This window comes from Falco punctatus (genome assembly GCF_963210335.1).
Source record: "Falco punctatus genome assembly, chromosome: 12".
Taxonomy (NCBI): domain Eukaryota; kingdom Metazoa; phylum Chordata; class Aves; order Falconiformes; family Falconidae; genus Falco; species Falco punctatus.
The window spans coordinates 15,706,950-15,731,506 of record NC_137592.1 but is presented as its reverse complement, the minus strand read 5'-3'; the positions used below and the strand labels follow the sequence as shown (position 1 = coordinate 15,731,506).

The 24,557-nt window shown below is 41.8% G+C and overlaps 1 protein-coding gene across 6 annotated transcripts in view; it reads right to left on the bottom strand.

Annotated features, from left to right (window-relative positions):
• DAAM2 (dishevelled associated activator of morphogenesis 2) overlaps window positions 1–24,557 on the bottom strand; it is a 208,340-nt gene that overhangs the window by 32,994 nt on the left and 150,789 nt on the right. For 5 of the 6 annotated variants that reach the window (XM_080407888.1, XM_080407889.1, XM_080407890.1 and 2 more), the window contains 9 exons: window positions 23,364–23,430; window positions 22,309–22,426; window positions 20,617–20,755; window positions 19,094–19,152; window positions 18,514–18,698; window positions 17,240–17,557; window positions 10,147–10,254; window positions 7,321–7,353; window positions 3,869–3,975 (listed from right to left, as the gene is read on the bottom strand). In XM_080407888.1, coding sequence (XP_080264014.1) covers window positions 3,869–3,975; window positions 7,321–7,353; window positions 10,147–10,254; window positions 17,240–17,557; window positions 18,514–18,698; window positions 19,094–19,152; window positions 20,617–20,755; window positions 22,309–22,426; window positions 23,364–23,430 — 1,134 coding nt within the window. The remainder of the gene's footprint in view (window positions 1–3,868; window positions 3,976–7,320; window positions 7,354–10,146; window positions 10,255–17,239; window positions 17,558–18,513; window positions 18,699–19,093; window positions 19,153–20,616; window positions 20,756–22,308; window positions 22,427–23,363; window positions 23,431–24,557) is intronic. The other variant, XM_080407887.1, reaches the window with a different exon arrangement.

Below are 24,557 nucleotides of genomic sequence, written 5' to 3'. Positions count from 1 at the left end.
AAGATAGCACACTGCAAAACCGAACTCCTAAGTTGAATGAACTGTTTCTGTATCAAAATATGATCTGTACCCCAGAATATCATGCTGCTTGGAATCTACCTTGAAATAAGCACGAACTGTATTGTCACATGGCAGAAAGGCACATGGGGACTGTGGGCAGAGTAGAGGCAGTACACAGAGACTGACATTGGCTGAGTAGCTTGTCTTAATGTCTGAGCTGAAAGGGTTTAGAAGCATTGAGAGGGCAGAGTTATGTGAGAAAAATACTCAGTCTTTTTATCGTTCTGGTTGGAAATGCTACACAAGTCCCTTTTCTTCTCCCTTATTGATATATGATTGAACTGACAATCATGAAAGCCACAAAAATTTGGTAAACCTGCCTGCTAATATCGATCTACTGTCATATTCCCATTTAAAACTATTTTTGTGTAGTCATATTCTGCCTTTTGCTACTATTGGTTTTATGGCATTTTGCTAGCATTCCTACTGTTTCCAGCCTCTTGAGAGGGTTACTGCTGACTGGCTGGGCCACAGGAATAACAAACACATCTCAGAAGAACACTGACATAATGATTTTGCTGGAATTCATGAAAAAAGTTCCAATATTATACATTCAGCCTTCTTCTGAGTAATGTGTCTTATGGAACTGGACCTCTCCAGAACGTTTCACAGAGCAAGACAGTAAGCAATGCATATCTTAGGCATGTTTGGCAAGGACCATTTAGTGTTCTGCAAGAATATTTAAAGATATGGCACAACAAAAATACTACCCGTTACTTAAGTAATGGAGGCAGGGAGAAGCCATACTGGTGAGTGAGGTCAGAAAAATTTCCAGCTGCTAGGTGAAAGCAGGGAAACACAGTGATCTGGGATGACTCTTCCAGACCACACAAGTCTGACACTAAATCTCCAGCCTGGTGGAAACTGAAGACATCAGGAAATTCACGAGGGATAGCAGATTTCCAGTGTGACAGAAATAACTAAGTTGGAAACACCATTAAGAAAGTCAGATTTGAAGCCGGTGGGCACCTGGACTCACCACAGGCAGATGGTTCCATGTTCTGGTTGAATTATGGCCTACTGGAAATACTGCGAAATAAACTCATCTTGCGCCTGTTCAAATCTTTACAGTTGGCCTATGGGACAGAGCTTCGTTTTGGATCCATCAGGCTCCATTAAACAAGGACAATTACATCCTTCCACTGCAGGAAAACTGAAAGATGTTGCTATCAAGTAGTTGAAACAGAGCTCTTTTTATGAAAATTGAGATGAGAATGGGGAGGAAGGCTTACAAATCTGTTAACTGTCAGCAAAATCAACTAGTAATTCAATTTTCATCTCTTTCCAGTCTACCATGCTCCAGTCTCTCTGCAAAAGAAAGCAAGAGACACCTATTTCTCACTCTAGCTGGGTTTTGGCTTGTTGGACCATATGAAATACGAGCTCTGCCTGACCCCTTCTAACACAGTGTTAGTAAAACAAAAACATTTGAGTAGTGGAAGGAAAGAAAACCCAACCCATGCAGCTATTTTACTTTAAAGGACACGACAGTTTAGTGTAAACAAAAGGGGAATAAACTACAGGGATATATGCACAGTAAGAGTCAATTGGAAACAGCTGTTGGCAGATACTGTGGCAACCTGAAAGCTGGAGCTGCAGCTCAGGGTTGCATAAACTCTCTTTGTCACCAGTTTTCAATCCCCTCTCACTGCACATGTGTGCACACCCACATATGCGTAAGGTGCGCTGTAGGAGCCGCAAGGGCATGGCAGAAGCCACGATGATCTGGCTGGGAGTGCCTCTCCTTCAGGGTTTACTCTAAAGGAGGAATAAGTGAGGTAATGAAAAAAACTGCAAACGGGTCATAAACCCCTTTCAATTCTTGTCTGCAGCCAGTCCTACTGATTGCTCTCTTTAATAACAGAACCATATAAGCACGAAGAGCAGAAAAAGGCATGAACGTAGAGGTGCCATTTTAGTTCCCAAAGATTTTTTGCTTTTCTAGTTGCATTTAAAAGGGAAGTTTGGAGACAAATAGCAATCATGGGCCAGGCTGTAAGATATTCTGATATCCTAGGTATAACACTATCTGTTACAAACGTTAAATGACCTAAGCCAGTGGTAGCCTTGGTACTGGTGTTTCCCACAGCGCAGCACAGCAGAATTAGCAGGGCACAAAGCAAGCTGGCAGGCTCCTTAGGGACAGCAAGCTCAGTCTCCAAATCTCTATCATCCAAGTTAGGCCTGCTAACAATAAGATCAGGATATTTCCTAGTGGAGAATTTGACAGTCACAAAACACAGCTTTTCACCTCTAGTCAGAGAGAACTAGCAGCTTGAAGTGGACATGGCACACCTGGAGTGAACACACACTGTGTACCCTGAAGCGCAAGGTTCGTGTTTCAATAGCACTTTGCTGGAGGCAGCAGAAGGGAAGACAAATCACAGAGACCATCCTTTCTCTCTCACCACGCAGAGAGGATTCCTCTCAGGTAAGAATGAACCAGACTTGCACAACAGAAGAGGTGAATGGTGAAAAACGTACTGTTGCCATCCACACTGTTTTTTTATTGGAGATAGCAGATTGTGACAAATAAATATCTAGTGTCATACCAAGTCATGGATCACCTTCCTGGATCCTCTTCAGCCCAGCCACCTGCATGCAATATATTACTACTTCTAGGAGATGTTCCACCTACTTACATGAGTTAATCTCAACCCCCACACACAACTTTGCAGGTCTGTCAAACAGCATGAAAATCCTGTTGCCCCTATGCCTTGCCATCCCTCTGCCCCAGCCTGCAGTCAGCTGCCAACACCAGCAAAGACATGCATTGGCAACTGCTGCAAAGAGAGAAATGTAAGCCTGCCCTCATTGCTGGTTTGGATGGTGGGGGTCCTGATGACATGCAGGCTAATGCCACAGAAGTAGCATAATGAGAGATAATGAGAGCCTCCATGGGCTTCACTAAGCGATGGAAAGAACTCACTCCGGCTCCAGTGATCTGGCTGCAACTTTGCTTTTAACTGTTTTGCCTGCTACAACAGACAGACAAACACATCCATAAGAACCTTCATTTTCTACTGATCAATTAAACAGTTTATTGCTCAGTGGTGCCACAGGTTTCCCAGGTTCTGTACCCAGCCCTGCTGTCACTCCTCTGGTATGAAAGGCACCTTTCTCAGGTGGATCAGTGTCTGCACAAACTTGATATTCAGTGACAGACATCCAGCCTAGTACTCATGTTGGTAGAAAGACATGAAGAGCGTATAAAGGGCCCTGATGTCACAGCATTTGAAGGCATCAGCCTTTGCAGGAGCACACAAAGGCAACTTCTGGCTTCCAAAACCTGATTTACCAATACAAGACCTAATTCTTTAATATGTCTTCTTATATTTACCACTCTTCTCACCAACAGTGAAAAATGACACAGATGAACATTATTCTTAACTCTGCTGTATTCCAAGGAGATATTCAAAGCAACATTTAGAAATAAACATACAGAGGAGAGAAAAGTGACATACAGAGAGCATGGGGGACACACCACTTAGAACGAAGTGCAAGCACTGCCAAAGAGCTGCCTTCATCTACCTATGAGTACTGATAGTTTTCTGGTGATGAGTCTTCAGAGTAATTCTGGTGTCTGTTTAATGCACAAAATGCATGTCTGCATGTGTTTATTAAATGAGCTAACTCTTCAGAGAGACGTGCTCTTATGACACTGCAGGAGAGGTTTCACTGAAGCTCTGCAGGTATTAGACTGCAGGTCTAGTCGGGAAAAGAAACATGTCCATTTGTTTAATTCCATCCCCTTTTGCCTCTACATTGACCATGGCATACCCAGTGAGCTAAGGCTTAGCACACTTACTTGGAAAGGAGAATGACACAATTCTGGGCCCTCCGGCCATCAATCACAGAGAGCTCTTTCACCTTTCGTGTGGAGAGGTAAAGGTCTTCTGTTGAACCCATCTCTTTCTGCATATAATTCAAAAGGGAGGGAAAACAATCAGTATTATGCTTCTCACCCAAGACTGATAGACTTAGCTGAGTGTAATGAACAAAACCTATCCCAACCTGGGAAAATCCACCCACATGGTAAGAAAAGGAGACTAGAAGGGCAGAAAACATGTAGGTAGATCCTGTGTTACTAGACAAACAGAATTCATTACTAGACACAGAACTCACTCTACCAACAGTTATGTCATTATGTTAATGTACAAAACTGGCATGGAAATTGGGCACATTATGGTAAAGCCCACTGGTGCCACAGTATATCCTTCAGCAGATGCCCTCTGCAGGGGTTACATAGCATTCTTGAGAGGCTGTAGCACACACAGCACAAATCCTTCCGTCATCTCTTAAGGCTGCCATGGCACTAGTCCAATCCATATTATACAAGAAATGCAAACAATAGGGCAAGATAGCATTTATTTTACTAAATGGTCAACATCTACATCTGAACTAGCCTCTCTTTTTAAAATTAATTAATACATTTAATCATACAGAAAACACTCTTTTTCAAAGTTCTCTGTATATCCCATTGGCAAACTCATCACCTGGAAAATCCCTGCCCCAAATGTTTGTCATAGCACAACTATGGAGAGAAACTATTTGCAAACCCAGTCTGACCATCCAAAATTCACTGTCTTCTTGTCCTGCCTACACACCAGAGGCATCAGATTTTTTCACTTCCAGAGACTGGCTTTCTGTAGTTACTGAATATCTTTTAGCACCATTCCTTAAAGGGAAGTAGAAGTAATGATAAAAGGTGTTAATCCTGGATAATAGTGGTCTAGTTACCAACAGAGAAAAGGGAATTGGAAACAGGCCAGTTTTTATTTTCGCAGCTAACTGCTGCAGGAACCTCTTCAAAAATGTGTTTCTATGATAACCATATACCATGCCTTGTGATTTTGAGATCTATCATTATAATCTAGCTTTGAATGCACCCATCAAATTAGCAACATGACTTCTTTCTTGGGACATAACAGCAAGCATGCTGAGTCAGATCAAAAGGTCCATCTCCCCCAGTACCCTGCCCCTGAGTGTGGTCAACAGCAGATACCCAGGGAAAGCTATAAAATCATGGCAAGCATACAGTGATGCTTCCCAGGATTCACTCCTAGGACTCAGGGTTCTGCAGCTCAAGGTCTACTTATATCAGCATGACTAACCCAGTGCAAGAAATTTTGACATCCAAGTATTTGAGAGTTAAATGTAACTCATAGATTCATATTGCTAGTTGTCATTTGAGTTCTTGGTACAATCAGCTACAATGACCCTGTGTTGCTCCTGCATATACAAAGGCTTTATACAACCATGTCCAAATTTGCTGCAGTGATCCACCACCAATACAATGGGGCATTTATAAGCAGGTACAATACACCAGCTGCCCACACGCACACAATAGTTCTGCTGGATGCGCCCAAAGTGTCTAGCTTGGCAGAAAAAAATTGCAATGTTACTCAATACATCAAAGAGTGTTTTTCCAAAAAAAGGAAAAAATTGGGCATTGTGTAAGTTTCTTATTTCTGAGAAAGTAACTAACAATACCAAAAATCAGGGCACCCCAGTATAATCTGGCATGTAGAGATGTCAAAGTTTTCCTGAGTTTCCTCAGTTTGTGGGAAGACAGGGGAACTGGGAGGTAGCTGTTGAAGGTAAGAAAGGTACTTGTTGGTCTGTGCTGTTGGTTTAAAAGCTTCACTGTCGCTCATTAGCTAATGTCTGCAGACATAGTTAGTGTTAACCAGCACCTATCCCAAGGGAAAAACCAAATTGTTTCAGGGTTTGGATGCATATGTAGGGTGGGGTTTTACATGGATTCCCCTAAAGCCATGCAGCAGGAATTGGTATAACAGTCTCCGTGCCATTTCCAGTTTCCCAACCCACAAGGTTCAGCACAGATGAATAACTCAAACTGTTCAGACGTGGCCCGTTCCTTGGTCATAAGGAGTGGGCTACTGTCATCTAAAAATATATTTTCTTCAACTCGTATTGAGGCAAGAGTTATTTATAGATACTTGGAGTTGTGTGTAAGCAAAAGCAGATGAAGCCTCAGGTTTTACTCAAGCCAGATTGCAAGCTTAACTGAAAGAAAACAGATTGCATATGGACTATCTGCATTTTCTTAGACACAGCAAAAGAGGAGCAAGGGGGCAGTAGTGAATTGCTTTTGTGAGACAGGCCAAGCACACAAAGCAAGAATAGCTGGAGCTGCTGTCAACCTGACAGACAAGATCCCTAAGGTTTATTCCCATCATTTTTTACCAACTTTCCATCTGAGATAACTTTATGTTATGTACTTCAAAGAGATTTTAATTTCAATTTCAAAAATCAATTAAAATTTCAGTGCTGGAATGACTAGCCATATGGAATGTGTTCATCATATTGCTGTCCTCTTTCAAATACCCCAGGTTCTAGGAATTATCAGTACTTCAGGGAAATATTTCTTCCATATTTAATTGTTTCATGGTATGTGCTGCCATGATGAAAGTCGGTAAATGACCCAGAGCCATGTATCAGCCTCACCCAGCAGCAGAGGTCCTAACTAAACTTTCCAAAGAGGCACTTGTGATGACACCTGAACAACCCTCTTTCTGAGACCATTGCTCTTCCCAAAAGTGTGGCCAAGAATTTTAAGGTGATGCATAAATTGAGCGGTAACCATATTGAAGACACGTGGACAGTCTGATATCTCTACTTCATCTAAACACCATTTCAGTCTTTCACTGAACTTTCTGAGGGCTTCAGACGTCTGAAATGAAATAGGCTTTCCTTCAGTCTAAGCCTTCTGCTCCTTAGCTGTCACAAATGTTTTTGCCCAACCAAAGTACCTTCTAGTTCTACAGAAAGAAACATTTTCTTTATCAGAAAGTCTGTGGCTAGTGAATACATCTGGAGACTTCAGCACTGTCCAAAGCAGATGGATCACAGACGGGACCAGTGGGAGTGAAGGCTCCCTGAGAGCCCCTTTTTTTCCTCCACTGGAGAGACTATTCCTTTAGTTAAGGAAGAGTTCAAGTTCACATTCTACTTTGTCCTTGGTCTTTTTCCTCAGGTTCATCAAAAAGGGGATTACAGACACCAGCAGAAACCACAGCGAGGTTATAGCTAAGTGAAACAACAGGAACTACTTCTTATCACAGAGCTAATACAACAAAAAGAATTTTTTGTACCACCTTCCCTATCCAAAAAGCAGAGGTGCAAAGGCATATGAAAGAGTAGCATGAGGTGAGTCATGACCCCATAATAGCATGGTGCCAGACTTCACCTTCCCACACACTGCAAGAGGACCAGGAGGTAGACAATGGTACTCACCTGCTTACAGGAGGAGGGGTTAGTTAGCAGGTCCTATACAGGCAGCAGCCGCAAATAACGAAGAAGGAAACATGCCAAAAATTAGTCACAGAGAAAGATATCAAGTTTAACAAGGCAGCTGAATTTAGACACACACTGTTTTTGAAGAGAATAAAATGCTTAGCAAGTAATACAGGCCCAGATGGCTCAAAGGTATTTCAGCATTTCTTTGCATATTTTAAATCAGCAGATGTTGGGAGACTAAGAGTTCTAGGTCTTTTCTGAAAAGAATAAATTCAGTCTCCAAAATATAAATCTTTTAGGTCTTGAAACATTAACTAGAATAATGCTTAAATACCTTTATAAATCTAGTCTGGAGTCTTACTGAAAGAACTGCCAAGGTTAAAACATGAGGGCCAGTTCTCCTCTCTTGATGCACAGACACAATTTGCCATTAGTAGTAACAGCTTGTTTCAATGACACATTATACCTTCTAACAACTTATAACTCAGTAGTTTGAAAGCACTTGGTAACCACCAAAGAAGCCTTACAGTGCTACTGGGTGACAGATGCCAACTATTTCACAATATATTCCATACTCCAACAAAACACCAGATATACTGAATCAAAAGGTCAATATTACACAGTAAGATTGGAGCAAGGTCAAAAGACAAGTGTAAGGATTCTTGGGCCAGCATTCTGTACACTGAACAAATCTGCTTTCCCTCATAGCAACCAGAAGTTATACAATGGGCTTGAGAGAGGAGAAGAGACCCTTTGTCATTAAAAAAATGAATAAGAAAGAAAAGCTGTTTAACGTAAATGAAACTGGAAAAAATATGAAGATCATGTTAATAACAGCAAAGAAATGTCTTTATCTGTACCCATTCAGCATTTCAGATGGAAAAGAGCAGGGCTTTGCATTGACATTTTTCTTTACAGACATTTGGATGAAGTTTAAAAGTCACAAACCCAGGGTAAACACATATTTGGCCAGAGTGGAGTGTTTTCAAAAATAAAAGAGGAGAAAAGACTAAGTGTGAATCAACTGGAAAACTTCTCATAAGCTTTTGATTCAAAAGCAATTTTGGTTGCCCGGCCTTTAAAAAAAAAAAAAAAAAAAAAAAAAAAAAAAAAGTAAATTGATGAGGACTTGTTGATTAGGAATCCAGTTCACACTGGAGTGAGTATGGGTGAAAAAGAAAGCACAGTAATAACAATGGAATATATAAAGGAGAAAAAAATACCCCAAACCCCTCAATGAAAGCTGGAAGGGCAGCAATACACCTAACTACACAAAAATACGAGTAGCTTATATAAATGATACTTTAGTGTGTGGAGCCACTGTCATAAAGTTTGTTTAATGAGGATGGAAGAGAACTGTTCTGAGACCCATGGAGGTCACTGAGATGATGGCTCCATTCCAGTGGGCAGGGGTAAGGGTCAGGTTAGTTTACGGTTGAACAGGCCAGGCTGCTTTTCCATGACTAGTAACACAGGCATAAATATTATGATTCTAACTGAGAGTCGTCAGACCAGTACAGCTTTGGCTTTGGATTTTGGGGCCCAAAGGAAGCAAGGTTTTGCGAGGTCATTTCTAGTGAGGAAGCTGCAATGTTTGCACCTGAAACATTGCAATGGCACCTTGATGCTGCCATGTACAGTCTGGATATTTCAAGACAACTAGGATCTCACCACCATAGCTAAGCCATTAGCACAGGGTCACAGGGTCTAAAACCAATCATTTAACAGCACTGAAGTTTCATGTGCCTTTCTTCCCCTTTATGAACTATGTTCTTGTTTCAGGGATTCACAGAGAGAGGGATCCACTGAAACAGCAACAGCTATTTGCAGGAGCAGAATGAGAAATGAAATCCCGTCATACGGAGGGTAACATCGTAGCCTTCACAGTTCAAGTTGGGATGTTTATCTATGTGGCCGTGAGCTAGTAGATCAAAGAGTTATTAATTATATTTATTGGATTAGATAGAAAAATGAGAGAGAGAAGGGAACAGATGGAAAGTCTAAAGACAAGGGGTTTTTTTGTCAATTTTAAGGTATAAATAAGTTAATGAAGTAGTTATCATCACTGTAAAGCTTAATCATAAAGGCTGCTTATGGCAGTCATGTCTGTGTCTTTTCCTAAAACTTCAGAGCAATGATTCATTTCTGCAGAGTACAAAAGACTGAATTTCTCCAAACATATTCCAAAAGCAAGGAAAGCTGGGGGAGTTCAGGGAGTGCAAGTACAATCCCTCTCCTGCTAAATTTCATTCAGCAGAGAGAGATAAATTGAAGGTGACTTGCTTTCCAAGAAAAAGAGGAGGAAAAAAAGGACATTCTAATAAATGGCTGCTTTTAAAGTATGCTGTTTGTGTTATAATCTGTAATTCAGACAGTTTCTGTCACCTAGCCAGTTAGGTCAGTTGGCTGTTTAAGAAAAAATAGACAAAGTAAAAGACAGCTAATTCAGTCATCTTGCTCAGTACTCAGGCAACTACAGACACTTTTTCTGTGGATGAATGGGAGACATACAAAGATAGATGTCAAACCTAAATGTAAGCTCGGGAGCTTTTGGAAGCCAGTGGCTGCTGAGATCAAACAGAGCATTACCTGTCAGGAGCTGTTACCTCTGAGAGCTGCCCATTAGTACAAAGTCTGTTGATAACAGAAGGTTATACTCTGCTGTTCTCCCCACTTCTTTTGGCCTTGTGATTTTTTGAACAGTGGCAAAGCAGTAAATGATGCAGCCTGACTGCAGGTGGACAAGGGCCCAGATCACTGTCACGTGTTCCTTCCTTCCCCAGAAATTCAAGGAAGACGAGGTGTGGAAGAATTCACCCCTACCTGGTGTCTCTGATACGCAGAGAACATCTTTTCAAAATCTTCTAGATCCAGCACCTTGAATGCCTTTAAATCGTCAATCTCATTCCAGATTGTGCCATGGATCCTCTCCTGGAAGAAAAGATCATATTTTAATGAAACAGCAAAAGCTTTTAGCTAAAAACATCCAATCCCATTTGGACAGATCATTCTTTCCTGCTCAGCGGCCATGTTCCTTTATGTTCTACTGCATGTACTACCACTGTCATTTTAGAGGGCACACTTTGTTTCAAGAGTCAAAGGAGAAAAAAATAGTGATTTGTTTTTGGGGGGGGGTTCTTGTTGTTATTTTTTTTTCTTTTTTAATATACTGAGTATTTAGTATTTTTCATCACAGCAAGCTTCTGATGAAAGGGCACATTCCAGGACTAGCAAACCACATCTCAAGCAATATCCATGATCCCACAGTACGTTTCCTTTCAAGAGCGGCCATCTGTCTGACACAATGATTGTGGTCATGCTGAAAGAAGTGTTACCATCATGAGGAAAAAGCTTAGGAAGGGCACTGATGCATGACAAACCCCAGACACATTTTCCCTTCTGCAAATTTTGCCAGGTTCTGTTGTAAAGCCCAAAGGGTGTGTGGTTTTCATTCTGCCCATCTGTGAAAGTATTTTGAGATTTTATTTTATTTTACTTTTAAGGCTCTGAGTCTTTGAAGTCTAATTGTTTCCTATTACATGATCTCCCCTGTCTACATAAGGTTTTTGTTGACTCAGATAGATACAATCTATACCCAGATCTCTAAAAGAGCATCATCCACACTAACTGGAAATGTTTACAGCCCATGTGATACATTCCCCCGAATGCCAGGGAATCCAGCTTTTTGGCAAATGACTAGCATCGAGGGAGACAGGCACAGACACTTCCTCCAGCTTTGCTGTACACCAACCCAACCCTGGACCAAATCAGCTCTTGCAGTACATGAATTAGCTAATCAGCAGTCATCCTAAATCAGAAGGCGGCCTTGGGGTCTCCTGCTGACATTCTCAGGACAGATGTCATTGCTGGCAGAGGACACAAAGACTGAACTACCTTCTCCTTCCTACTGACTGTTAAGGTGCATGTTGTGTGAGACAAGCTTTGGGCAATTACCTATTTAGAAAAGGAAGACTTGCTCTTCACAACTGACTACACTGTCTTTCAGTTCATTTAGTTAATGAAGTGTACATTTATTGTACTTTATTAACTGGAAAAATAAGGAAGGTGTTGATTAAAAGAAAAAGGAAATGGACAGAAGGGATTGTAAAAAGGCCTAAGCAAATCCCAGGAGGTGAAGAGCCAGCAGAACACTGATGCAGAGAAAGCCAGGAACAGCAAGCAATAGCAAGGAAACCCTCACACAGGCTCCAGCTCTGAAGTACCTGACTTGTACCTACACAGAAAAGTGTGTTAACACTTCATTATCAGAACTAATTAGGAACAGGCTTTACTTCCCATTCACAATCATCAAAGGAATGAGAGAAATGTGCTAAGCCACAAGGCTCAAGGAGCAAGGAAAAAACCTGATGGGAGGATGAAATGAGGGGGAAATAAAAGTGTGAAGTGTTCTGGAGGAAATTCCTGGCAGGGCAGACACTGTGAAGGAAAACCAACACCCTCCCTCCAGAGGCAGCCTGTGAGTGCCTGAGGACAAGGAGGGGTGTCTGCAGTGCTATTTACAGCGAGAACATATACTAGAGTGGAGCAGCACCCACCCCTGAACAAGCCTACCAATATCGTTGTACCATTCCTTGCAATCATTGTGGCTCTTCGTTCCACAGTAGGAAAAATGTCATGACCCTGTGGCTGTAACATGACAAATGAGTTTGGGAGGCTCATCTCAGCCAAAGGAATAGGAAACAAAGTTACTTTTCATTTTACTCTAACCCTAGACTCCACTACCAATCTTAGCCAGAAGCATTCAGGAGGAGCGTTCATTCTTATTCAATTTCCAGACTGGCTTTATAAACCTTGAATTATAAATCCTGAGGGATGCATTTGAACAGCAGAGCAGTTCTCAGAGTTCCTCACTCTTTCAGATTGTTCCATCAAACACTGAAGTAGAAGAATATTTCTTGACAGGGGCTAGTGCACATGGCTTCAGAAGCAGCCCTTAGAGTCACCACTGGGATAGAGCCCTGAGGATGCCAAAAAGCTATAGGCTGTGTTTGGCCAAAGGCTGGATGTGACTCAAGAGACAGCTACTCTGGAGAGCCTTGCTCATCTACCTGTCTGGCTGCAAAACTCTCCTGGGAGTGAAGTTTCCCCAGAAATGGCAAGAACAGTGAGAACGTGCTACAGAATGGGCTAGTCTGAATGAATTGCAGAGGTGCTGGAACAGGCAGTTCTGAAACTCACAAAGGGATTGCAGATAATAGTTCTTGACCATGCTTTCCCAAAAAAAAACAACCCAAGGAAGTTAAAATTATTCTCATTTCAATTCAGATTCATTTTAAGACCCTGGTTGAATCTGGTCCTGTACAGGATGGTTTGTATGCTACTTGTAGCAGAAAAACAAATTCCAAAGCAGCACCATTGCAATGCTGCACACAAACAGAACTTTGAGCCAAGCAACGCAATTTTAGTGCTTAAAAACCAAATGGTCCAATCCCGTCAAAGGAAAAAAAAAGGCAAGCAAAGGTATAAACAACCTTAGTTACACAAAACACTTGCAATGGTGCTGTCCCTTCTATTTCTACCCTAGGTTCTGCCCTTGAAAACTATCATGTTGCTGCCAGATAATTTCCTACACTGAGCTCTTGCTACTCAGTTATAGATTAACTGGCTGATAGTTCCTTGTCATCAGCCAGAGAGACTGAGCGTTTTAAGAGAAACAGGCTTGCATAATGTGCTCGCTATGATAAATGATTCCCTCAGCACCATAAAAAGTATTTATGGTCCCTAAATATCAATTTTAAAATAAAGTAAATTCTTTATTTCTTCTTTCCTTTTTCTCTCACTTTAACACACACACACACACAAAAAAAAAAGAGGTCACTTCATCCATAACATGCTTTTCCTCCCATATTTATTTACTTATCTATCTACTCATTCTACAAGTCTTCCAAGATCTGTGGTTCCTCTGCTTTGCAAAGTCTTGGCCACCTTTGAGAAACAAATGCTATGAACTACATTTCCCAGCATCCTCTAGCAAAATGGTAGCATATATTTTATAAGTAAACCTCTTATTATCAGAACAAGTACTGACAAGGTATTTGTTCCATCAAGCTGAGGTTCTGGGTATGTTGCATTTAACAATCTGCTCGCTGTAGCTGCTGCAGTTACATCATTTCACCTTTGTAATGAGGCTCAATTTGCTGAGACCTACACAGACAGAGAATGACAGTATTTCATGGAGCTACAGATCATAACAAGCTGTCCTCTGCTACATCTAACAGATTATTTTATTTACCCTGAAAGATAAATAATGATACTCTGCAAGCCACCAAAGTCCATCATGCTTCAGTAACCTCACAGCATGAGTGAAAATTACAGTACTTTGGGAAAGCCTTTCATTTGTCCTGCAGGTCCACAGAAACCATAGGAGCGATGAGTGTCCTGTGAATACTGGAGCAGGCAATTCTGCTTACTAGTAGGTTAATATTTGTAAAATATTAACCATCAAAAACTGAAGCCACTTAAAATTTTAATCCATAATTCCATAATGAATCTGAAAAAAGGGATATGAACAGAGTGTGTTTTTCAGATTTCTATCTTGATATCAGATCCTTTCTTCAGTGTAAGAAAAATCCAGTTTGAGCAAAAATTGTATTTCTGGCATGTTTGTTAATTGAGACAGCTGTTTTATCTTGCTGTAGGACTAGGCACCACCAAGGCTACTATGAGTAGCTTCACACTGAGATTTTGTAGAAATCTTTCCATTAATTTTGAATCTCTGGCAGCAGTCCTGCATCATTGTTTGCCATGATCCTCAGGCTGCTTTCAGGAAGAAAGTTCCAGAAATCAGGATCATCAATAACTTTATAGAAACATTTTTTAGAAAACTCAGTGTCAAAATGAACATTTTCTGTTTATGTGATGTTTTTTTTTTTTTGGGGGGGGGGGGGGTTGGTGGTGGTATTGTTTCTAAAAAAAAATCCTATGTGGTATGTAGAACAAATATCTTTCTTCTGAGACAATTTCACCCATGTCTGCTTAGAGCTGTCTAAAGAAAGCTCTTTCAGATCATTGACTAGAGTCAACACCAGCCTGACACTTAACGGGAAGCTATTTCTCCAGTCATGGGATAGCAAGCAGTGCAGTTGAAGGTTGACTATATTTACTCTGATAACTTCAAATCAATATGTTTATAGTTATTAAAAAGGTAATTATATTAATCCATTTTTCCAGTGTGCTTGAAATCTGTGCATAATTTGGATTAACCATAAATGTCTGGTCCCTGTTTGGCCTTGGGTGTTGTGTAAAATTCAGAGTGAGAGAGCAAACTCCACTTGCTGTCCAGAAACAAAGAAAGGAATCTTTCCAGGATATTACAGTGGTTACATTGCAGTATATTTTTTTCTTAAAAAACAGAGATCCTTGGCACCAGCACTACTGTAGTGCTGTATGAATGGAATTCAGAGACGATGCTACAGTGCTGTATGAATGGAGCTGTGGTGCAGAAGGGCTTCATCAGAACTCAGCCTATCCATGCATCTAAATGGCTTTGTGCTTGATCATCAGCTTACATCAAAGCTAGTACAAAATCTTTAATTCCCAAAGGATATCAGTGGGTTGCTTGAGTTTCATTGTTAGAAGCAGGAATACTTTCCAGTCAAACCTTTTTTCATGGTGCCCGCGGGAACTGTGAACAATCTGTTTTCGTCAACTGCTACGAGTTTAAATATATTTGATCATTCTCCGAACACCCAGCAACTCAGTCCTTTCCTTCCAAAGACACTATCAGCATTGGGAAAAAAGGTGCCAGCCGTGGAGGACAGCCTTGATTCCACTACTGAGAAAGCATATTGCAGACAAATGCCCCTCAGCCAGCCCTGTCCACGCTCCTCTTGGCCTCTGCTGGCTTTCTCTCACTCCCTTGAGGCAGGCTGCGTGAACAGAAAGGGGTTCATTCTCATGTGGGCTGCCTCAGTCCTGGCATCATCTTCACACTCACTTAAGAAAGCTTAGGAGGAAGACTCTGTACTAACTGCTTCGAGAAGGATGGCCTAAACAGTATGTAGAGATACCTAAGAGCTGAATAACATATTTCACCTGGCTGCAGACCTAAGTTTGCGTACAGTTCTGTTTCCAGCACTGTGCCACCTCACCTCGCTGTGTTGCATGGTGCAGATGTGCCTGTGCTTTTTGCTAACTAGACTGGTCTTTCAAAAAAGAAAAACATATATGTGGTGTCAGATGTATTTTTCCTCAAAATGTTTTTGTTGGGAAAATTTGTATTCGTGTGAACTGGAAGTTAAACACTACCACGAACCACAGTAATACTATGCACACTTTCAGGCCTCAGTTTTCTGTGCGCAAAAAACTCAGGATACACTGCTCCCAGCCAGGGTGCTTGTGAGTCTTCATTCAAGTATGGCTACTTTGACAGCTCAGAACACCACAGAAGTGCTGTGATGGTAACAAAAGGCAAGATGAGGCCATCCAACCCACCCATCACTTTGCATTCAGAGGATTCATATCCATGCAAACAGAAAGGAAGTGCCTGGTACTGAAGCAGGGGATCTAGGATAACTGATCAGGATGGCCAAAAACATACTGCTTCCTCCAAGAGTCAGTGGAATTAAATAATTCCATAACAAAGTGTTACCCAAATAACAAGGCAAGCCACCTGTGTCTGCACCACCAGCTCTGCAGTTTTGCAGAGACCTTACTAGATCAAAACACTAACCCTGGCAAACACACCAAAATTAAGCCCACGCCCTCTTATGCCCCTTTTTTCCAACTATTCTGCCTTCCTCAAAATAGCATCTTTTACCCACCTCACCACCCAGGTCTTCAGTTTTATTAGCACAGCTGCCTTCACTCCTAACCAGAGGGCAGGATAAGCCTACAGTTACTGTACATTAAACAGAAACACCTGTGACTCTCTCTTTTTCATATACATTCATATATATACATATATTAGTTATTATTTCTTTTCTTCAGAGCATTAAGTCCCATGTTCTGCAAAGGAAAATAAATCCCCATCCTTACATTCTCTCCCACACCCCCCACGTGGCCTTGACAGACAAGCACAGATGGTGCAGCAAATATTTCACTTCACTTTATTTTAAAGAAAAGGAGAGAGGGGGAGAGAGAATTCTTGTGGCATTCCAGAGGTCCCTGGACACTCATTCCAAATGCCAGAGTTGGGCCCTGGGTGAGTTTCAGTCTAAAAGAGAACCTGGGTTTCTAGGCAGCCATCCAAACTCAACACAGACACTTTTTTCCTTTCTAAATCAGTTTAACAAAAAATTAAAACCTAAAGTGAAGGAGGCGGGGCAGAGAAGGAAGAGAGAGAAGTGCAGGGGAAGGAGAACCAACTAAGGTAGCAGAAAATGAGTGCAACAGGAAGAATCCAAGTCCTCTGTTTTGATTGCAAATTTGGAGTTTGGTTGCCAAGAGACAGTTGTAACCATGCACAGAGAAGGGCGGCTTCCCTTGTGGTGACGAACAAATGGTGGGGAGAATCAGGCCACCTATCTCTCCTTGGGGAAATCTCCTGCCAGGTTAGAGGAGGCTGATTTTGGAGTTGGTTCTCACCATGTTTTGCCCACACTCGCTCTGACCATCCTTTTCCTTGATGTGCAAGTGAGGGACTGGCACACCAGTCCTGGAGATGTCCATCTCTGGCTAAAGTATTCAGTCCTACTACAGCTTTGCCTATCTGATTGCATGCCCAGATCTACTGCAGCTCCCTCAATCTAACTAGCACCTCGGTCATCACAGGACATATACTGCACCGGTGGAGAACTGAGGAGACTCCCTCAAGACAGCTACTGACTCCTACTGACTTCAACCCACAGAAAGCCACAGTATCACTCGCTTCTGTCACCTTGCACTTCATGGCATTGATCAACACCGAGTTATCCTTAGAAAGTAAATTAATTGCTGAGAGCATACAATTTCTTACCTCACTCAGTTTAGCCCAGTTGAAGGATTTCAGTGGGTGGGAAGGCTGTGGGATAGATTTCTTCTTCAGGCTGGTACCACTGCTGCTGAAGGTGGCTGTTGAAGGGGGTGGCATCCCCATGCTGAAGAAAGGTGGTGCTCCTGGTGGAGGAGGAGGTCCTCCTGGAGGAGGTGGTGGAGCAGGAGGAGGGGGACAGCTGGAGAAAGGCAGAGGAGGGGGCAGTGGTGGCAAATTCTCAGATGTGTGGGAAGAGGACAAAGCTAATGGGCCACCTGGAGGGGGTGGTGGCGGGGGTGGGAAGGAAATACTGCCCCCTTGCTGGAAAATAAAAAACACACAGAAAAAGAAAGCAAACAGTTTAAAAGGCACAATAACTCCATGTTGCCAGCTGATGTGATTTTATTACAAGATTCAAAATATTTGATGTTTTCTTTAAAGCCTCCTGCACTCAAAGCCATGCAATAAAGGGAGGAATCTCAGCTTTCATTTAAGAGAAAGTTTCAAGCCCTTGAAGTTGTGGAGAAGAGCTTGAAAAAAGGAACCATAAATGGCTCAGAAAAACAGAAAGCTAGTAAAAGAAGCCAAAATATATTATTTTCTCCTTATGTATGAAAAAAGAGAAAAGTTCTATCTTATGAACTTTTGAACTCCTGAGTTTTAAACCTTAAGGTTTGAAATACTGAATACCTGTCATTAGGCCCCACTAATAGAAAGTGGCAGTGGAGAAGAGAGAACAAACCTGCTTTCTGCAATATCTAACTCCTCAGGGCCTCGTCCTGGTGAGCTGAGGCTCAGGCACACTGCTGGGGCAGAAGGAGCAGCAAGCAGGAGGGAGCAACTGCAAATGCTGCTTTTGCAGAGCTCCAAGACAGTACTGATGCTCTTGAAGCATGACAGGAATCCTGTTTCTCACTAAATTTATGTTCATATCTGGGAGATTTCTCTATATTCCACTGAAATAACAACCAGAGCCACCCTACTCAGCAGCAAAAATATGGCTGGAGGAGGACATGCGTGCCTCAGCAGCTTCTGCAAGGAAGGTGGCTGAAGAGAAGGAATGAAGCAGCCCATGCATTATCCATTCTATACCACCAGCTCTAGGATTTCAGTCCCAGCTAAAAGCTGAGCAGCTTCTAAATATTCATCTTTGTAGCTGGCTAGACAGACTCTCTCTGTACCAACCATAGAAAGTGTTCCACTCATAACGTGCTTTTGTTCATCATTCACTAGTTAGCAGGCCTCAAAAGAGGATGGGAATAGTCCCAGTCTCATACCGAGAACTCATTAAGTTGAGCCACTAGGTCGTTCATCTGGTCCCGGGTCTGGCGCAGCTCCAAGGATTCCTTCTGCAGTTTGTCTTTCATTTTGTTCAATGTCTTCATCATTTCATCTTTCTCCTGGGTCTTTGTCTCACATTCCCGCTCCTTCTTCTCTAGCCTACTCATCAGCTCAGCATGATCTAGGGGTAAGAGGCAAATGGGGCTGGTGAAATAAAGCTCATGAACAGTCCCGAAAGAGATGCAGGTTACACTGAAATATTCAACTGGGGATGTATGACAGTATGAAAAAGAAAATGGAGTCTGACTATCTTGACAGTGATCTTCAGTTATCAAGACAACAATGCCCAAGTTCCATTTAGACTGTAAAATCACTTCATGTGAAGACTGAGGGAAGCCCCATCCTATTGAGCACATAAACTGATCACCATGAGAAAAAATCTACTAGAGGGAACAAAGCAGGGTTTGTCCACAAAAGCAGAAGTTGTGCGCAGCCCTGCTGCTTGCTGCTCTGTGACTGAATCAGGATCAGTCTTGCTTCCTTTTTTGCCTTCCCAAGCACAGAGGATACACTCACCTTTCCGAAACTTCTCTGCCTGGTCCCTCCACTGCTTGACTTCATTTTCATTCACCAGCCTGAAAGATGAAATCAGATAATTTCAAGTTGTTCTGGGCTACCCAGGCTGAAAGGCAAGTGGCCATTATGTGTAGTGATTATCAAAAGGGAACCTGGTGAATTTACATGGTTATACAGGATCATACTGGTCATCAGTCTGGCTCCAGATCCTGATCCATACTGTAGCCAACAGTTAATATAAATGTGATGGCTGGTTGCTCAAATTCCTGAAAAGGAATAAAGGAATGCCTGGGGAAGGAATCCTGATATGTTCCTGTCTTCAGGTAATGCTTTCAAAATGCCAAGTCTACTTATTTTGAGAGAGGGAAGTCATCACTAAAATAATCAAGCTGCTGTGGGTTATAAATTACCCCACCCTTAATACAAGACCAGATTGCCATCTTTTTTCCTACTTCTGCGGTTCTATTTTTTTCTTTCTTACAAGGAGGGAGGATGTTTATCTGTTGGGTAATACATCAGTAACAAGGCAACACTCATATCTCATACTGGCACAGCTATTTCCTATTACTGACAGAAAATATGCAGGGCATGCTGGGGATTGATTAGATATGCAGAATGAGGAGTAGCTATGAAAGTAGAAAGGGAAGATCAGGCACGAGGTCTACAATGAAGTCTAATATCCAGGCAGACAGAAAGAGATCAACACCAGCATATTTTTCCATAATGAGAAATCAGTTTTGATTTTGGCTCATGCCTGTAACAGGGGAGACTGTAAGATTTTTAGTACAGGAGAATTTGGTTTCATATGAGGCTTATGTTCTATAAAATACTCTTTTCAGTGGATAATTCAGAAGGGTAATGGGCCATGAGTTACCTGCAGAGGCAGATGGATGGAATGAAGAGTCCAAAAGTTTGGCTAAAAAAGGACTGAGAACAGGGAAGTTGAGATGAGAGCCAGCTCATGTAGCTAGACTTCTCAAATGATGCATCCTATGGGAAAAAATAATGGTCGTGCCCTCAGCCAAGTCTGTGGGTGAGAGCATGCAGACATTTTATGAAGAGGTAAAAAGTTTTGTGTGCTAGGTGGGGGCTGCTTTCCACTATTCAAAATCTTTCTAAACTATGTGCTCATTAGTGAGGAATGAAATCTAAATAGAGATGACCACTTTTTTTTTTTTTTTTTTTTTTTTTTTAAAATATCAATGAAAACTTTCATCAACATTCTGAATGAAAAAAGGCACATGAGGAAGCCTTGTTATAACATCATGGGTATTTTTTCTGCTCTTCCAAGCAGCTTAATATTTAATAGAAATTAGAAGTCAAAGGCAAGGACTTTGCTAGAAAATACTGTCTAGTTGAGATGCCATTAGAAGAAAACCATTTAGAAGACCAACAAGATCATGAGAAGCTGTAAGTTAAAATAAGAAACTCCTCAGATATGATAATTTATTTTTTAAGCACCTGCATACTTATCATATACTTATACCCACATAACAAAAATGAACAACAATAATGCAGCTTACATTTTAATTATATTTTTGACATTGAAGTTTTCCAATGGAGCTATATCTGGATCTTCTCCTCGCTCATCCTGAAGAACAATTTGTTGAAGTATTCTGTCCAACAGCTGCCACTGCTGGAAGTTTCCTCCATTCCTCTTATCTGTATAGAAAAAGACCAACCCATGAGAACTTGTTTCCATGCCAAAGTCCACAGACCTGCCTGCTGCTGGCCAGTCTGCTGACTGGCATTCCTTCCTTTCCACCTTCCAACTCAATCCTGTATGGAGTAAACTGTAGAACACAAAGCCTAACTGTGAACTGTTGCTAGCAGATCAGTTACAAACATCTGGCATACGGGAACAGCACATAACAACCACGGGCAACTCTGCACCTGATTTTGCACATTCAGGTTGTGTAACCCTTTTGACAGATTATTTCTAACTTCTAACTTGCACCTCAAATGTATAGAAGTGATTCCTTTGTGATAGCTGTTACTCAGTATTTTCTGTGGCTTGATGCTGGGGTTTTCTTTTGGTACCCAGGTAACATCGTAACCAGGCACTGTAAATACAATCAGATGTTCTATATGCATGCTTGGTTATCTGCAGGCCAGCAAAATTCAACTGGCATTAAAAATTTGTACAAACACGACCAAAAAGTGTGGAAAGAACAGAAATTGAACCACATGGACTGATCGCATGGATATAAACCAGAAGAGCCAAAGTAACATAAAGTTCACCTCAGCTCCCTGAGTTGCATAACCTAGACCTTCAGATTCTTCAGAGCTGCTCCAGTACAATCCTCTCCTGGCCTAGCAGGGCTTAGTCCTGCCACCAAAAATCCAGGTCAATACTTAAAGCTCAAATACTGTCTTAAAAAGTAATATCAAGGAGACCAGTGGGACAAGCAACTGCTTGAATTTGTGGACGGCAGTACTTGAACCTAAAGAGTGCCTGAAAATATACCACATTACTTTCTGAAAAAGCACACCACAGTACATCTCCTCCATGTTCCCTTCTCATTTTGACTGCCCAAGTACAGCCGAAAGTAATGAAGATCAGCATCTGATACCTAAAAGGATCAAGGCAGGCAGTTTTTTAGTAATCTTGCTATGCCTTTGCTCAGCTGCTACACTCTGGAAGCATAAATGAGTTGTTTTATTACAGTTAACCAAGAAGATTCTTATCGCTTCTTTTGAAAACAAATGCCAGTGTTATTTTTCAGTTTGAATTCAGGAGCTCTGCACCAATACATTGCCATGAGATAGCAGCCTGAAGACTCACTGTGGAATTTCCCAGTGACAGAACAGCTTTCAGTACTGTATTGTTTCACCAGAAAAATTCCTCAGTGCATTTTGTTAATATTCAAAATGATATCTATTTCAGGGAATTCCCTGTCTAAAGCACAAGGGCTCTTTCTTTTTTAGAACTTTCAGTTTAAAATCATTAAAAGCTCTGTCAGTGACTAACTGGAATGTCTCAGCTACTTAATTTTATTTGCAAGTGCAGAGAGGTCAAGCTGCTGCTTTAAGTACTGCAACAAAAATCTGCTGGATGGAGTCAGTGGTAAGATAACAAATTCCTTAGCCACTGCCAAGTTCTGAATGGAAGACCCGAGCAGTGTGTTCCTTGGTTATCTGTGACCCTCTACCTACACCAAAGCTTCACCTAGTTCTTTAGTACCCCTTGCTCTGGAGAACTGTGATGTACTCACATGGCATCTGCAAGCAGTGCTGGAGGATGGATAACAAATAAGGATAGGCATCTGTGTGCTTCAATCTCTTCTTGATCAACTCAAACATCTGAGAGGCACTTTTTGTATCAATGTGGATCTGCAGTGAGAGAAGGTAGTGAAAGAACAAGAGAAAAAACTATGCACAGTGAAAGCCCAACTAACTGTGAAAGATCTGATCAACACAGAGACAGTTGAATTTCCAGCAACTGGACCTCTATAGAATCTCCTGCAATGTCCAGCTGCAAGTTCCAGTGAGGAGCAAGCACATGGGTCTTTGAGACCAGCATTGCCATCTCCACTCCAGTATGAAAAAGATTCCCAAAGTAAAGGGCTAGAAAGGTAGGAGGCATGCAAAGCCACCAAGAGCTGTTCTGAAGCAAGGAAAGCATTTGGGTCCTAGAAAGTGGTGGCACAAATAGTAGAAGCTAAGCAGGAAAGGGCTAGTTGTTCTGTGTTGTTGTGTGGCAAGAGCTGGTCATGGAAATAGGAAACTGTAACTGTTCTATACCCTATAGCCTCTTACTCTTGCTAAAGGTTGTGGAAACTGTCCTTGTTTTATGCTCATCTTTAAAATCCACCCAGTCTGAAATACTGATCCTCTCCACAGGCTCTGAGGTGACAGTCTTCAGAAGAGTTTCCCATAATCTTGGGAAAAGTATCAGAGAAGAGCATAAGCTTCACCCATAGTCCTGTAAAAGGGATGTCTGAAACTAGAATGCATCTGGATCATGTGGACTGAGAACATGAGCGCAGGACTGAGAACACACTCCACTCATGAACCTTCAGCTAAACATAAGAAAGAAGTCTTTGTCAAAGATACTTGGCAGGAGCCCTGTCTGTGATCATTGTTTTCATTATGCACACATCACAGACCTCCTTACTTGCTAAATGAGAAACAGTGAAAACAAGAGCACCAGCCACTCTCAGCACCAAAGTCAATCATTGTTTCCAGGGAACACAAAGGGAAGTTGCATCAAGCATCCAAAGTGGATGCTCAGCTTTGGCAAGTTCAGGTATTCCAAAGAAAAACTTACCAGGTCAAACCTCTTGGCAAGTTCCAGGTCATCTTCATTTCTGACCATCTCAAAGAAATCTAAGTGCCTAAGAGAAAACAAACCCAGAACAAACAAAACCTGCTAATATTCATGGTGTAACTCAGACTTAATGTCAGACGCATGTCACTACAGAAGCAGCAACACCTCATTTCCAGCTAGAACACTTGGAAACTGGCAAACCTTTCTTACATGAAGTGCTGGGATACATATGCAAGGTAACTCATGGGGGTCAGTGCCAGGCCAAAAGGAATGGCTGGCTGAAGTATTTGTGCTCTTTAATCCTTATGCTAAGTCACTGTGTTGAAGTAAAACTGCTAAAAATAAAGTAGGAAAGGAATATTCTATTTGTGATGAGGGCAATGCCTGTAGTGATAATATATTTCTTAAAAGCCCATGCCATACTTGTTAACCATGTATTAGACCATTAACAGGTTGTTTCTTTTGCATGGTGGAGTAGCGATGCATTCAGTGGATTAGTTAAACAGCAGAGTTCACAACTGTCTTCACATTTGCCTATTGATAAGCACATCAGTATGCCTCTGTTGGGATCTGGAGGACCTGGTGAGACACACAGGACCCTGATATCTGGACTTCTCTTGCATGGAGACCACAGCACGGCAGATGATGTGGAGAAAGGCTGTGGCACTTCCCTCTGTATAGACCTGGCATATAGTCTGTGTAATCCAGGCATGTGGGAGCCTCTCAAACCTCTGTTATTATCCTCACAACTGTAACTTGTAAGACTTGAAAGTGCCCCTAAGGCCCTCTTAAACATTTGTGGTTACTGACCAAAGGAACATGGATTGCCTATAGGAGAGATTCTCTTCTCAGTTATAATATTGTGGATCAAAAGTAACATTAGTGTTTCCAGCTTTGCAGCAAAATGTGGACACACACAACTGCACGCAATCTTTCCCTGTGACATTAATACACAGGTGCATGTGTGTTATGTCCAACTGCTCAAAGATGTGAGCCCAGTCCTTATGACAGGCAGCTGGTGCTAACACAGTGCCTATGCAGAATCTCAGGCACACTACATTTGCCCCCAGGGATGGCTCTATCACCCCATAGCAGCTCCCAGACAGTGAGAAAACAGTGCCTTGTAAGCTGAGGCATAGGCCTGACCCATAGGTTTTGCACTATGTGCCTTGGCAAACATAAATCCCAGATATC